The sequence below is a fragment of the Trachymyrmex cornetzi genome, unplaced genomic scaffold (genome assembly GCF_001594075.2).
Source record: "Trachymyrmex cornetzi isolate Tcor2-1 unplaced genomic scaffold, Tcor1.1 scaffold979, whole genome shotgun sequence".
NCBI classification, from domain to species: Eukaryota; Metazoa; Arthropoda; class Insecta; order Hymenoptera; family Formicidae; genus Trachymyrmex; species Trachymyrmex cornetzi.
In genome coordinates this window covers 230564-243937 of record NW_017300332.1, presented here as the reverse complement: position 1 = coordinate 243937, position 13374 = coordinate 230564, and the positions used below count along the sequence as shown (strand labels likewise).

General features: G+C 37.6%; 1 protein-coding gene across 5 annotated transcripts in view; it reads left to right on the top strand.

The window, feature by feature from the left end:
• The window catches only part of LOC108769993 (uncharacterized), a 25297-nt gene extending 13275 nt beyond the window's left edge, over nt 1–12022 (top strand). Inside the window, exons 1-5 of one of the 5 annotated variants that reach the window (XM_018521267.1) lie at nt 6304–6391; nt 6706–6787; nt 7464–7665; nt 8545–8679; nt 9974–12022. In XM_018521267.1, coding sequence (XP_018376769.1) covers nt 7472–7665; nt 8545–8679; nt 9974–11936 — 2292 coding nt within the window. In that variant the 5' untranslated portion in view covers nt 6304–6391; nt 6706–6787; nt 7464–7471 and the 3' untranslated portion in view covers nt 11937–12022. Of the gene's footprint in view, nt 1–3545; nt 4358–4731; nt 4948–6303; nt 6392–6705; nt 6788–7463; nt 7666–8544; nt 8680–9973 lie in introns of those variants that run through there. The other 4 variants (XM_018521268.1, XM_018521265.1, XM_018521270.1 and 1 more) reach the window with 4 other exon arrangements.
• Nucleotides 12023–13374: the final 1352 nt, after the last annotated feature.

Genomic DNA, 13374 nt, shown 5'->3' with positions numbered 1-13374 from the left:
CAGTTACATTATAGTATTAATTGAGTTTTTCAAATATACGGTCAAAATATAAATACATTGTTTACAGTTAAGCTGCCATAATCAACATTACATATATAATAAAGGTACGTAAATTGCAATGTGACCTATAATTAATACCTTTATTTTCACTATTTATTTATAAATACTATGGCTATCTTTCCGTTATAGTTAGGGTAAGATGGCTCACTCTAAAAATGAGAAACAAAAATTAAATTACGTATATCAGATAGTATTCTATCAAATGTATGTGTTGGATGTGAAGAGGCTTATGAGCTCACAATGGAAGAAGTAGACTGGATTCAATGCATCCGTTGCAAACGGTGGCTACATGAAACGTGTACATCATTTGTTGATGTTTGCCAAATGTGTGGCAAAATCATTTCAAAAACTAAGCAATAGACATGCAAACATTGTTTTTTTTAAATTATAGAACTCTTTGTTTGGTTTTCTAACAAAATAAATCTTTGTTTGATTTTTTTTTAACACAAAACATGGTCAACTATCCCATAATATCTTTTCCCTAAAAATCACATAAGATGGCCAATGCATACTTTATAATATTTTGATAAAATTAAAGTTCTGTTAAGTATTTTCTCTTTAACTTCGATAATATTTGTTACTTTAAGCTTCAGTGAAAGTAATATCACAAATATTGTTAAAAAGTAACAAGAATAAATGTACGTTTTTTGCATTTTAAAAAACTAGTGGCCATCATACCCGAGTTTACCCTATTCACTTGTAACGCCAAAAGCGCGATTGGAAAAATACGTTTAAAAAATTCTTGCAAACTATATTAAAAAATGTATTTTTTAATAAAACGACATTTGCAACCGATAGCACATATTTGTAAAATATATCAAAAACTTTCCTTGTCTTTTGGTATATCAATCAATAAATAATCATATATTTAAAATTGAATTATGCTTAACCAAAAAACAAAACAAGCTATACGACAGCTCTCTATACAAAAAAATTGAGATAAATATAATTTTATTTTATTCTGAAATAAAAATAAGGTTTTCAGTATATTTTACAAGTGCATTACTTCATCAAATGTAAATATTGTTTTATTAAACAATATTTCTATTTCAATATAATTTGCAAGAATTTTTGGTTCTCTCGTTTCTGACGTCATCAATCTGAAGATCAGTGGTCAAGAGCCATAAGTGTCGATATAATGAATGCATTCTCGATTATACTGTGATTTTACCATCACGAGAATATTCCACAAACAGAGCTTACATCTACATACGATCGGACAGCAAGGATTAATCGTTATGTATTCTCGAGATACACAATCGTGGCCTTCCATATTTCGAATCCGCTACGATCTTACGTGGAGAATCGATGACGTTTGCTTTTAACATCTACGGTAACTAACGCTCAGCGCCAAAATTGTCACCCACGCGCGGCAGCCACATTTCGTCAGCGTTGTCGAGCGTACTTCCTCTCGCACGTCGTTCAGGAATCAGGTGGCTGTTCCCAGGCGTATCTAGGTCGCGTTATGCAAGGCGTACAGCTGGCATTTGCACTGTTGATGATTATATGCAAACCGATACAAAACTCAATGTACAAACATTAAGTTTTAAATGGCAGGCAAACAGAACCGCTGCAGTACGGGCCATTGTATAGGGATTCTCTCTGCGTGGACGACGCGTTGATATTTTATACGACTGTCATCTCTGGCGTCGATCCCGTGGAGGCGTATATTATATCCCGTATAGGTTAAACCACCCCGCCTACTTGCCCGATGTGTCCCAATACCTCGCAGCGATATGTCAACAGCTACTTTCAACTCCGCGTTCCGCCAGCTCGAGCATTTTATCCGGCACGTTCGTGGAATAGCGTTTAAAATCCTGGCGATCGGACCATGCGGTCACTGAATGACTGCAATGTATTATCGTTTTTACGACATAGCAATATTTTTACCTATAATATACAATGTTTGTTCAACGCACAAATAATATTTTTATTTAAAATTATTTAAAATTTATTTTTTCTATTTCAGATTATAGAATATGTTATTAATGCTTATATAATTTTAATACGAGAAAAGTCAAACCATATTTTTCGTATAAATTGATTTAATTGCGATCAATTATCTTGTAAAATGATTATAATTTAAATCTTTAAAAGCGTATATGCGTTAAAAAAAGAGACATACAAACAGTTTCGGGAAAGTACTAAATAACCTCCTGTCAACTTTTCGCTCCACTTTTAACAATCTCATTAATAAAGTCTGCGCGCTTGAATCCCAGACTGCAGCACACTTCCTTTGAGTCGCATTAAATCGCATCGGGATGTATATGGCAATGATTCGGCGGTTGAAATGCGATTGCCACTCTGTGCAATGCAGACATGCAATAAATTACGTGCATTACGAGATGAACGGAGTGCACGGAGGAGTCCCCAGAGCGTCCCCAGGCGTCATCCGGCCTGCCACTGTGGGAAACCTGAAGCTTCCTCCGGCAACAGAGAGAAGCCTTTAAGTCTCATTAACCAAGAGATAACGCGTTATGCCGGATTACGCCGTTTCTTCGTTAGCTCACTTATCGGTCTGGTGCCATTGGCCGCGTGAATGTCGATGCATCGGACTTACCGGCTGTTATTTGGAATGCATGTGCGATAAGCGATTCGATGTAGTTGGTTGAATATCTCGAAAACGATTTTTTACTCATACCTCGGTTAATGAAGTTATTTATTTCAATTCTATTTCAGTAAAACGGAGAACAATATACTCCGTATAAGAGTATATAGAATAATCGTATCATTATTACATCATTATCATTCACGATTACAATAGTTACGATGTACATATCAAATTTATTGAGAAGAAAAATCGTGACATTGACATCCTTAATTTGTAACGTCACTTGTCTAATAATACTTAATGGATCCGTTATCATTTATATCATCTGCAATGTATTAGCTTTAAGCGAAATTTAATTTAGGGCCATTCTAATGACGAGGAGAGAGAGACAACATCAGTCCATCAAAATGAAACTTTTTCATTTAATTTTTGTAATGGAATACCTCATGTCAATTAATTCTATGAAACCACATTATCTTAAGTGTATTAACTAAACGGAAAAATTTCTAAAATGGTAAGAGAGACGTTAGCGACTATTGAGAGAGAGGTTTCTTCAATTATTCGTTTCGCAAGTAGTCAGAACGAGTGACGGAGAATAAAAAGAGAAGGACACCAAGTACAAGAGAAGTGACTTGTGCGCGGCTCGATTCCTCGTTGGTGGTTCGCGGGGTTAAATATACCCTCGTTGGTCTCATCATATAGAGAGAGGGGGAGAAAGAGGAGAAACAAGAAAGAGAAAATAGAGCGAAAAAGATAGAAATAGTCGTTCGCGCATGCATACACACATTTATATATCAAAATGAGAACGGGTGGGAAACAAGGAGGAGGAGGAGGAGGAGGAGGAGGAGGAGGAGGAGAAGAAGAAGAAGAAGAAGAAGAAGAAGAAGAAGAAGTAGCAATAGTAGTAGAAGAAGGGAAGGAAGAAGAAGAGAGAGACCAAGGGGCGGGAAAGAGAGGGAAGAAGTCAGGCTCTGCTATTACAGAGCACCTCCGTGGCGCACAGCCCAATATGGAGCAATCTCAGATTTCCATCCGCCCAAATCGAGAATATACGCCCGCGCCTCCGTTCGCTCTTCTTGGCCCGCGGAGGGTTGATCGTTGTCGCGGTTGTCGTCTTCGTCGTCGTCGTCGTCGTCGTCGACGTTTCGCTCCCCGTCCTTCCTCTTTCGACGGAGGTGTAGACGTTACTCTCGGTGGAGTTGTCGCTTGTCCACTTCACTCTCGCTCGTAACAGTGCCAAAAGTGCTTCAAAACACTCCGCTTCGTTCTGTCGATACCATTTTCTTCTCTGCTCCTTTTCTTTCTCCTATTTACTTGCCGCCTTTCTATTTTTCCTGTGATCTTTACAGTTCCTCTTTTTTTATCTAGGTACAAGTTTATTCACGCGCTCGCGTTTTTTTTCTCCTTTTATGTCTTCTATTTTTTCCTTTGAAGTACATATCTTTCGAGATATCGCTGTACTTGATCCAAGGGATCACGCAAGGCAGAGCAGATTGTACGGGCGATCACGGTGCATTGAACGGGCAAAGGTGATTAATCGCGGTCTATGATTTGTGCGATCAATCGTGTTCAACAATGACCGTAGTGTCATTCATTTGGCGGAAAGTCGATCGTGTATAAACATTGTTTGAGTAACGTAAAAACGTCTGCAACGCACGAAATCAGTTGCCGGTTACAGTTTTTCAAGAAGAGGATTCATTAAGAACGATACGTTCATGTTGCCGGAAAGCAACTTTCCCGTCACAGGTAATCAGCAGCGTTTGATATTGAAGGAGCTTAAGGCTGGATTTATAATAGATTTTTAAGCCTTAAGCTATAAGGAATAAACGAATCACAATCAATTATTCTCCTCGCATTCGATTGTAATTGATCAATTTCTTACGGCTTAAGACTTAAAACATCTATTGTAGATCTTGACTAAAGTAATTTTTAATTAACACATTTCTGACAGCGTGTTTTTGGATGACCGTGGATATTTTTTACAATAGAATCAAACAGTAGTAATATATATGTGAAATCATCAATATTCTATACGTGTTTTATTTAAAGTAAATCTAAAATCACCGGCTGCATTATTTGAATATCGGCAAAAAGGCAATCGACAGAAAATAAGATCGTTTCTCGATCGTCTTTTCGAACATCCTCACAATGAGTTACTGTTCTCCACGTGGGATACTGTCGCTGCGCTGTGCGGTTTGCGCGGGTGTTTATGCGTAATTACGAATCCACAGCGGCGTCGTAATCAGGCCAATAGATCACGGTCTGTCTTAGTAGGTCGTAATAGGTGAGCAATTGATCAGTGACTTTAAGAATATTTTGACGATTGGTTATCACGTGTAAGAACAAAATCTTTTTGAAGGATTTCTTTTTTCTGGCCGTTGCATCACCTTGACATGTTCCCGAGCACGGCGGCTGACTTTCCGTTTTTAACCTAGTTGCACTTCTGCCAATAGTGCGGAAGACCACATGTTTTCCCGCGGAACAAACGTCCGCTACGATTCGTCCACTTGTTGCCTATGAATAAGTAAAGTTTAACATAACATTTATCGTAATATTATTGGAGAAATGAGAAAAAATACAATCATACTGTGTCTACTTTCTTATCTATTGCAAATATCTAGTTATAAAAGGGAAAATGTAAATTGAATCTGTGCTAGATTCTTGAAATACCTTTTATAAACAGCTGGAGTCTATAATTTTTTAGATCGAGGTCGTCATTTATTATCTTTTAATCTGATTAACATTTTGAATAAACTTAGATATGCCGTGTGGTATAATGTATACGCTTCAGCAATCATAAATGCCTAGTGTGGCGCGATACCATCAGCCATAATCCTAAATATGGAGTGAGAAATTTGAGAGAACCGAAAATAGTGGCGCTACGCCAAACCCTAAAAATAGCCAAAAAATAAATTGTAGTTACGCGCCCGCCTGCATCATTCTATAACTGGTCTTCAATGAAAACGAGCCACCTCCCGCACATATCAATATTAATATCTTCTACTGATCTCACTATTTAGTTCACCTTTATGTGAAACTTTTTACATTTTAAAATCATTAAAAGTTTAAATACCAGTATTTCAAAAACCTAAGACCATTTAGACTTTATTTTTCAAAGAATCTTTCTTTGGATTTGTAAATTTTAATTTTTCTATTTATTGGGTATTTCAATAAACATAGAAATTAAATTTCAAGTTTCGAATGTTTAATTTAATTACGATCTATTGAGTCTTGAATCTCACACTTAATTTATACGTAGAAGAATAGATCTTTTATCTCAATTTTGTATTTGTTATTTCTATATATCTACTTTCACTGGAACTTTGTTCCAAAATATTGTTTTAAAACCCACGCAATAAATTAATACATTTGACGTTGTGAGTACAGAGAGTATCCAAATACATATGTCTCGATTGTGTGTTTCCGATTGTTTTTGAGGTCTTAGCTTTGTATCGATATCTTATCCCGAAGTAACTAAATGACAGCCGACGCATACCTAAGCGGATTCTCGCGAGGCGTTGAAACCCGATCGACTAGGCCAAGTATGGCTCAGGAATTGCGGGTGTTCGGTGGGCTGTGCCGGAGTGTTGCCGGTTCTATTTTCGCGCAGGAATATTTTTATCCAACGGTGCTGCGCAAAGTCACAGTATGTATAATACGCTTCTTCGTCTTCTGTGCGTCTCTTTTCTCCGTTTTAGTCTCTTTCTGCGCGTTGTTTTCCGACATCGCCGTGCCGGTCGCTGACATTTTTGCTTCGTTGATGCTTCATTAAATTTTTTTGTAATAAAAATAGCAGTATCTATAAGCTCATTTTACAGAGAGTTTTTACTTATAACTTCTTACATAATATAAAAAATTGTTTTAGCATAATGAATAATATTTATGTGATCATATTGAGTTTTGAAAATATCAGCAAATGACATTGTTGTGATTGTAAAAAAAAAATAGCAGCACACAAGCGTTGGTTTTAGAATTCGGTGATGAATTACTCACGTGCGACAGATGATTGTTATCAATTAAATACATAATGCGAGCTGTCTCGCGAAACATTTCCAATAAGCGGATCTCTCTCATGTAACATATGGTTTTTGCAGTTCGCTATTGTGCGATTTCGAATCCTTGAACGGACACGTGGTCGCCTACGCGGTTTGCTCAATGGTGCAACGACGGCAATAGGTGCGCTTGATCGTTTATCCATTTGCGCGTCAGACATTCGTTTAATTTCTGCCATTTCTCACGCCCGTCAAATCCACGCAACACAACTCGCCACGCTGCGCACGGTATTAATCCGCTCGTTAATACAGTGGTTATGAATATTCTGCAATTCGCTCGCGCACACCGGTAACGATCTCCGGCTTCCACGACGGCCTACGCGCGACCTTTCGCGCGGTTCTTGCGAACGCCGAAATAAGAAAGTAGAAGCCGTTTGCGTAGCGGACCTTGTTTCTTATTTTTTATTTTTTTTAATTAATCGAAAATGTCTGAATGTTATGGCTGTCTAATAACTAAAATTAAATGAATACTTGACTAGGAACCGCGGTCTTTAAAATTTGAGTCAAATTATAATAAACAGCTTTCAAAACACAAATTCTTTCGATTATCACCGTAATTAAAAATAGTGGCACACAAAGTTGTTATAATGTCTTAACCTTTCAATAAAAATTGAATTAGTGTTTAACAAGACAGCTGTACAGGAACTGTTAACAAGATTATACAGGATTTCCCAGACTTCTCCTCAATCGTTAATGGCAGACTGCGATTACATTTCGAGATACAAATCCTAAGAAATACCGAAACATCTATGAGAAAGAATTAATTTTATAATAGTAATCTATAATGTTTAAATTTTCAGGGGGCACTATGCAGACCGAGGAAGTCGTGCCGCGTACACAGTCTATTGGCATAGACAGTAGTCTCACCGACGGCGCTGGTTTGCAGCATCATTTGCACCACTCGGTACATTTACGTTGCCCGCTATCGCCTCTAATCCATATGGCCGTCAAACAGGAGCCTCAGGAGGAAGAAGAGCGAAGTCGCGATACTAGCACGTTGAGGTGAATCGCAAATCTCAAATAATTTTATATTATTTACTACAAACGACGCGGTGCGCGACAAACAGATTTATGAATACCAGTTTTATTTGACAATTAGTATTAATAAATAAATAAATTATGATAATAATTTTGTTGAATCTGCACGAATTATTTTACTGTAAAAATATATTTCCTAGCAATAGATTTCATTGTAACAGCAAATTGAATGTATTTTAATAGAAAAACCCGTATTTTTTTTGTAAATTTTCTCGACGAAAGGTTTTTTTTTACAAAAATCAGATAATATAAAGCAATTAATGATGATAACAAAATTTGATTATTTTTATATTGAATCTATAATAATATAGCACTAGTGGCAAAATCTTTCTTTTGTGCATTTATATCGATTATCAAATCGACAAACATCAAGTTAAATGACATAATTTTCTTTGTTTATTATTCAGATATAATTTTTGATATACCTATCATATCTTTTTTCCACAATTGACAATTCTTCTTCTTCTTCTTCTTCTTACGTTAGGCCTCTGGCCTGTGTTACATCTCTCTCATATGCTTGTGGTACACACGCTGATTATTCAATTGCCATGAGCATATGGGACCTACAGTTTTAATGCCGGTGCCGAATGGCGAGAGGTGTTTCTGTGGGCAACTCTGTAGGCAATTCTGTAGGCAAGGATACTCTCGGAAGGTTACCAGCCTTTTCCGAGAAGAAAGAACACGAGCTTAAATATTTTGGTACCTACTGGGATCGAACCCGGGACCTCTGGCATGATAGACCAGTGCGCTGTCTGCCTCAATTGGAAATTGATGGAAAAAGGATATATCAAAACTGTTAGAAGCACTGATGAATAAAAATCTCTTTTTTATGGCTTTTAATAGCCCGCAAGTGGACGTAGGCAATGTGGCGGGTTCAATGGACAGCAAGCATGGACAGCAAGGTGGTAATCAAATTCAAGCACTGGAGGAAAATCTAGCATTAACTAGTCCAGATTCTACTAGTCGAGGACGAACTAGGTGATCTATCTATCTCTTTCTTCGATTTATTTTATACGCAACATTCTATCAATAATTAAATAGTATCAGTATTTGAAGTTTGTTTACGCCGTATAAACGTATTTGTATATTTTCTAAGATTTACGAATTTCATATTAATCTATTTAAATTAAATGGTTTTGCAACGAGAGCAAAGTAAATACAACACTTTTATGCATACTTTCATCAAAATACTTTTGTTATTGGATAAATCTTGTAGCATGCGTTTGAAGAGCGTGATGAGTATGTCTCGCGACGGCTTACATTGTCAGGTAGCGCGATCCGCGGCAACGACGCGACTCGGGCTATCTCTTATCTTTTTTGTCAAGTCTCTAACGACGTCTTTAACGTAAAACCGGCCGATGTCCAGGAAAGTGCTTTAAGTGCGATCGTCGACAAGAAAGATAGGCGCCAGGAAACTGGTTCGTGCCAAGCGAGTCTTCTAAAGTGATGCGCGCGCCTGTACGAGTACACGAAGAAAAAAAATTTGCAGATATACGTCAGCGAAATACACGTCGCGAGAGAGCCGATTACCGTTATTATTGAATTTCATTAAACGGCTCGGTCGCGACTAGAGAAGAAGAAGCGCGACACACGCTTTCTGCATAAGAGCTAAGGCGCCGTATCGCGCGGCACAAAACGCTATTAAGGTGTGGCTCGGAATGCAGTCACCGGCGTTAATGAAAGAGCGATATCACCGACATAATAGCCACGATTGCATCCTAGTTGAAATACTTTTTTCCTAAATAATGTATTAACATAATATATACACTGAGAAAAATGGTCTGGTTGGATTAAACAGTAATTCTGGTGGAAAATGGACGAATCAGAATTTTCTGGTTATGTCTATTAGAATTCTATTAGAATAGTTGAGATAACTAGAATTCTGATTAGTATAATTATTCTGGTAAAAATAAGAATTCTAGTAGATTTTACTAAAAATATAGTATCAACCAGAATTCTGGTTATCTCAACTAGAATTCTAATAAATTTAACCAGAGAGAGAGAGAGAGAAATTTCTGATTCGTCCATTTTCAACCAGAAATTTTTTTCAGTGTATCGAATGCAACATTAGTTTGAGACCAGTAATAAAAGTGCATTCTTTATTTCTTTTCTTTTACTTTAACGGGTAAGTTTATTACAAAAGAATATAATTATTGCTTGTAACTTTCTTGATGCTCAGTCAGTATAACTTGTCACAGAAATGTTTTATAATGGAAAAATGTGTGGTCTACTAGTCTAAGTATTATCAAATATGAAATTTCGTATATTCCAGTCGTGGACGCAGGAAATCTCGATGGAAACTCAAATTCCATCACCAAGCATTACCACCGGAATATTTGGATCATTACGAAGCATCACTGGCTCAGGAAAACCTGAATTTATCGCCGCCACGCATCATCGAGCCAACAGCATCCAGTCCAGCGCCGACCAACTCGACGTCTACCCCAAGTCCCGTCGCCGACGTTCATGGTTGGCTGCAGCGAATCGCGGCGATGCAGCAGGAACTCTGTCCGCAGATCGCACCGCCTCAATGTCCAACGACCCTCGGCCATAATCAAGTCTCCGCGGGTACTAGAAGATCTGTCATTACGTCTGTGTCTTCGCAGACTTGCAACACAACTTATCCCAGTCATCATATCCAACAGACGCAGACGTCTAGCAGGCCTCCCATGAAATATTCCGATCTACCGTACATGGGTGAAATCACTCTCGATAATAGTAAACCTAGACGTGGTCGGAAACCGAAGAAGGCTGACATATGCCATTTGATTTACAAAAATTATGGTACGATATTGCCGGGCACGCCTGGTCATGAGGAGAAGAGACTGTCGCCTCGTGATAAGCAGGAGCGTGTGTCGCCTCAAGTACCTTTTCAAAGGACCGATGTCCAAAACAGGATCAGCAGTTTGTTGGAAAAACGGCTGACACAGGAAACCCGGAGGAACTTTGTGTTGTCTGAGAATTCGCGGGAGCAAGATGAGCCACTGAATCTTTGCATTAGAGATCTCAACCAGCTGAAGATACGTTTACTGCGGAAACATGGGAACGTATACGAGTCTGGCCAGGTGAAGAGTGAAACGTCTAGCGATGGTGAAGAAGTAGAGTGTTTAGGGACAAGCTTTCTGTCAGAACCGGTGAATTATCCAGAATCAGTTGGCCATCGCTCGAATAATAGTTTTGTCAATCATAATAACAATGTGATCGATCCTATGATCGGTCATAACTCTGGCTTCGTGTACTGGCCGAATGCAGGTGTGTTTATTCATCCAATGGCATTGCAGTCACAGTTGCTATATTATCAAAAAGTCGCCCAAAATGACAAGGGCCTACCCACGTCGACGACGGATCAACCACCGAGAGAACAAAAAATTATGCCAAAATCGATATACTCAATGATGGAGATGAAAAATGCGACCCAAGCATCGACACTACCTATATCTCAGACGATACCGGTGTCGGTTGCTACATCTACTTCACCCAGACCGAAGAGAAATGCACCCCTAAATCAGCAGCAGAGTCAACCAACTAAACGGAAACGTTCCGCTATATTTATACCACCGATGCCAACCGAAAACAACAATAATCCAGCGACAGAAGTGAGCATATGTAAATTCAAATTTACCGGTGGTGCCAAGCCTAGTTTACAAGAAAAAAAGAGTCTTTCTGTAGATTCAGGTGGCAATTTCCGCTATTACAGTGGTACTGGTGATAAGAGTATGCGTGGTTACGAGTTCTTTCCCAGAGAGGCTCTTCAACAACCAGCGGGTCAATCTGGAACCACTTCTGCCGCTGGAGCCTTTCTCAATGCCGCCGGTGAGAGGATTCAACCGCCGACGGTGTGTCAGAGAAGTCCAACCGGTCAGGACGATGGTCGGCGAAAGAGAAAAACTAGAAAATCTCTGCAGCGCGAAAAATTGGAGCAGACCTTCAAGGAAAAAGGTTTCCTTATTCAGACACAACAATTGGAATCTGCAGAAGGCGCTACTTACTGCAAATTCCGGCAACTCAGAAAATTTACAAGATATCTGTTCAGAAGTTGGAAAGACTATTTACCCGGTAATGTACGCGAATTGAGCGGTTGTGGTACTGGTGCTGCCGTTGCTATAGAAAACGACGTAGCTGATGTTGAGGTCGACGGTGATACCACTCTCGTTCCCTCACCGCTTCCTCGTGGCAATTTGCTGGATGTACCGAATAGCTTTGTGGAGGATCATCGGACTTTACCCCTTACGTGAGGCATAGTTTCGCGACAAACGAAAGTCATGACATGAATTCATATTGCTCTTTGATTGTTCATTTCTTTTTTTTATGGGAATCTATATTGTCTGCATTGAAAAATTTAACAAAAAATTTGATATTTAAATGATAATTAAAGATGTTTTCTAAATCTATGTTTTAAAGCATTTAAAAATCGTCTTTCGAAGCTTTGGATAGCGATAGATATATAGACAAAGTTGTATGGAAAAGCTAATTACCTTTATTAAATTTCTCTATTTATTTTATGATAAAATTTATTATTATTGTGATAAAAATCAATTTTAAACACAATGTGTCATGATGTATCTCATGAAAATAAGGTAAACTCGATCATAGCTTAGTGCCAAAGATGAGAGACTGGAATGTACATAAAATCACAATAGAGAATTGATTAACCAAAGAGTGATTTTGCTCTCGCCATATTGGAATTAGAATTGTGCAGTGATAATTCATTTTTAGACAATATTGGACTGCGTTGCATTTGGGATGGTATCAGAGTGAGATTTAATTATAACGATACCGTCATACTTTTCTAAGCGAATCGTCGAAATATCATCTCTAATGGAATCTAGTCTTATTTATACTCTTTTTAAATTGTAAACATGTTTTTTGTTTTTATGATGGATATTTATATTATAGAGCGATATTGTGTATAGCAGCAACTCGGATAATTCCGCAAGTATGAAAAAGAAACGCGAGTTTATTTGTGACAATAGACATAATTCTATATTGTCATTACGCGCAATCGATTGGATATATGTATTTGCCGATGTTAGAATTGCGAGCTGTCTGTATAAATACTAAATAAAATGCAACAATGGGGTTTAAAATTAATACGAAAATTATTTTTACAGATTACGAAACTTTTACTTTATAGATTAATTAATTTCATTTTACTTTGCAATTAAAATGTTTGATAATATTTCAATAACATGTATGAACGTGCTATTCAAAACGGGATTTATGTAAAACCGATATGATTTTGTGAATTTCATCTCCGGTATCACTGGAAGGGAAAAATAATCTTCACATATTAATTATGACAATTTCATTATTACAAAGAAACATTATTACATTTACCGAAATTGTATTTTCCCAATATCTTAAATAAACATTAAAGAATTCTTGACCCCAAATGTTGAAAACGCGATTCTTTGATCAAATTGATTCTATATCTCGTCTTACTTATAACGGTCCGTTAAGCAGGATAACTACAAGTTGAAAACCGTCCTATACTCGTGCTGTTGTCCTTCGAAAATGACGACAAATAAAATTATTTTATACTTATGCTCATTGTAACGAGAAATCCTTATAGTAATAATAAAACAAATTGTTATTGATGTAGTTTATAGTGCAGATTTACTGATAATCTTTTACACTGATTTTAAAAGCACATCAATAAAAAGTACAATTGCG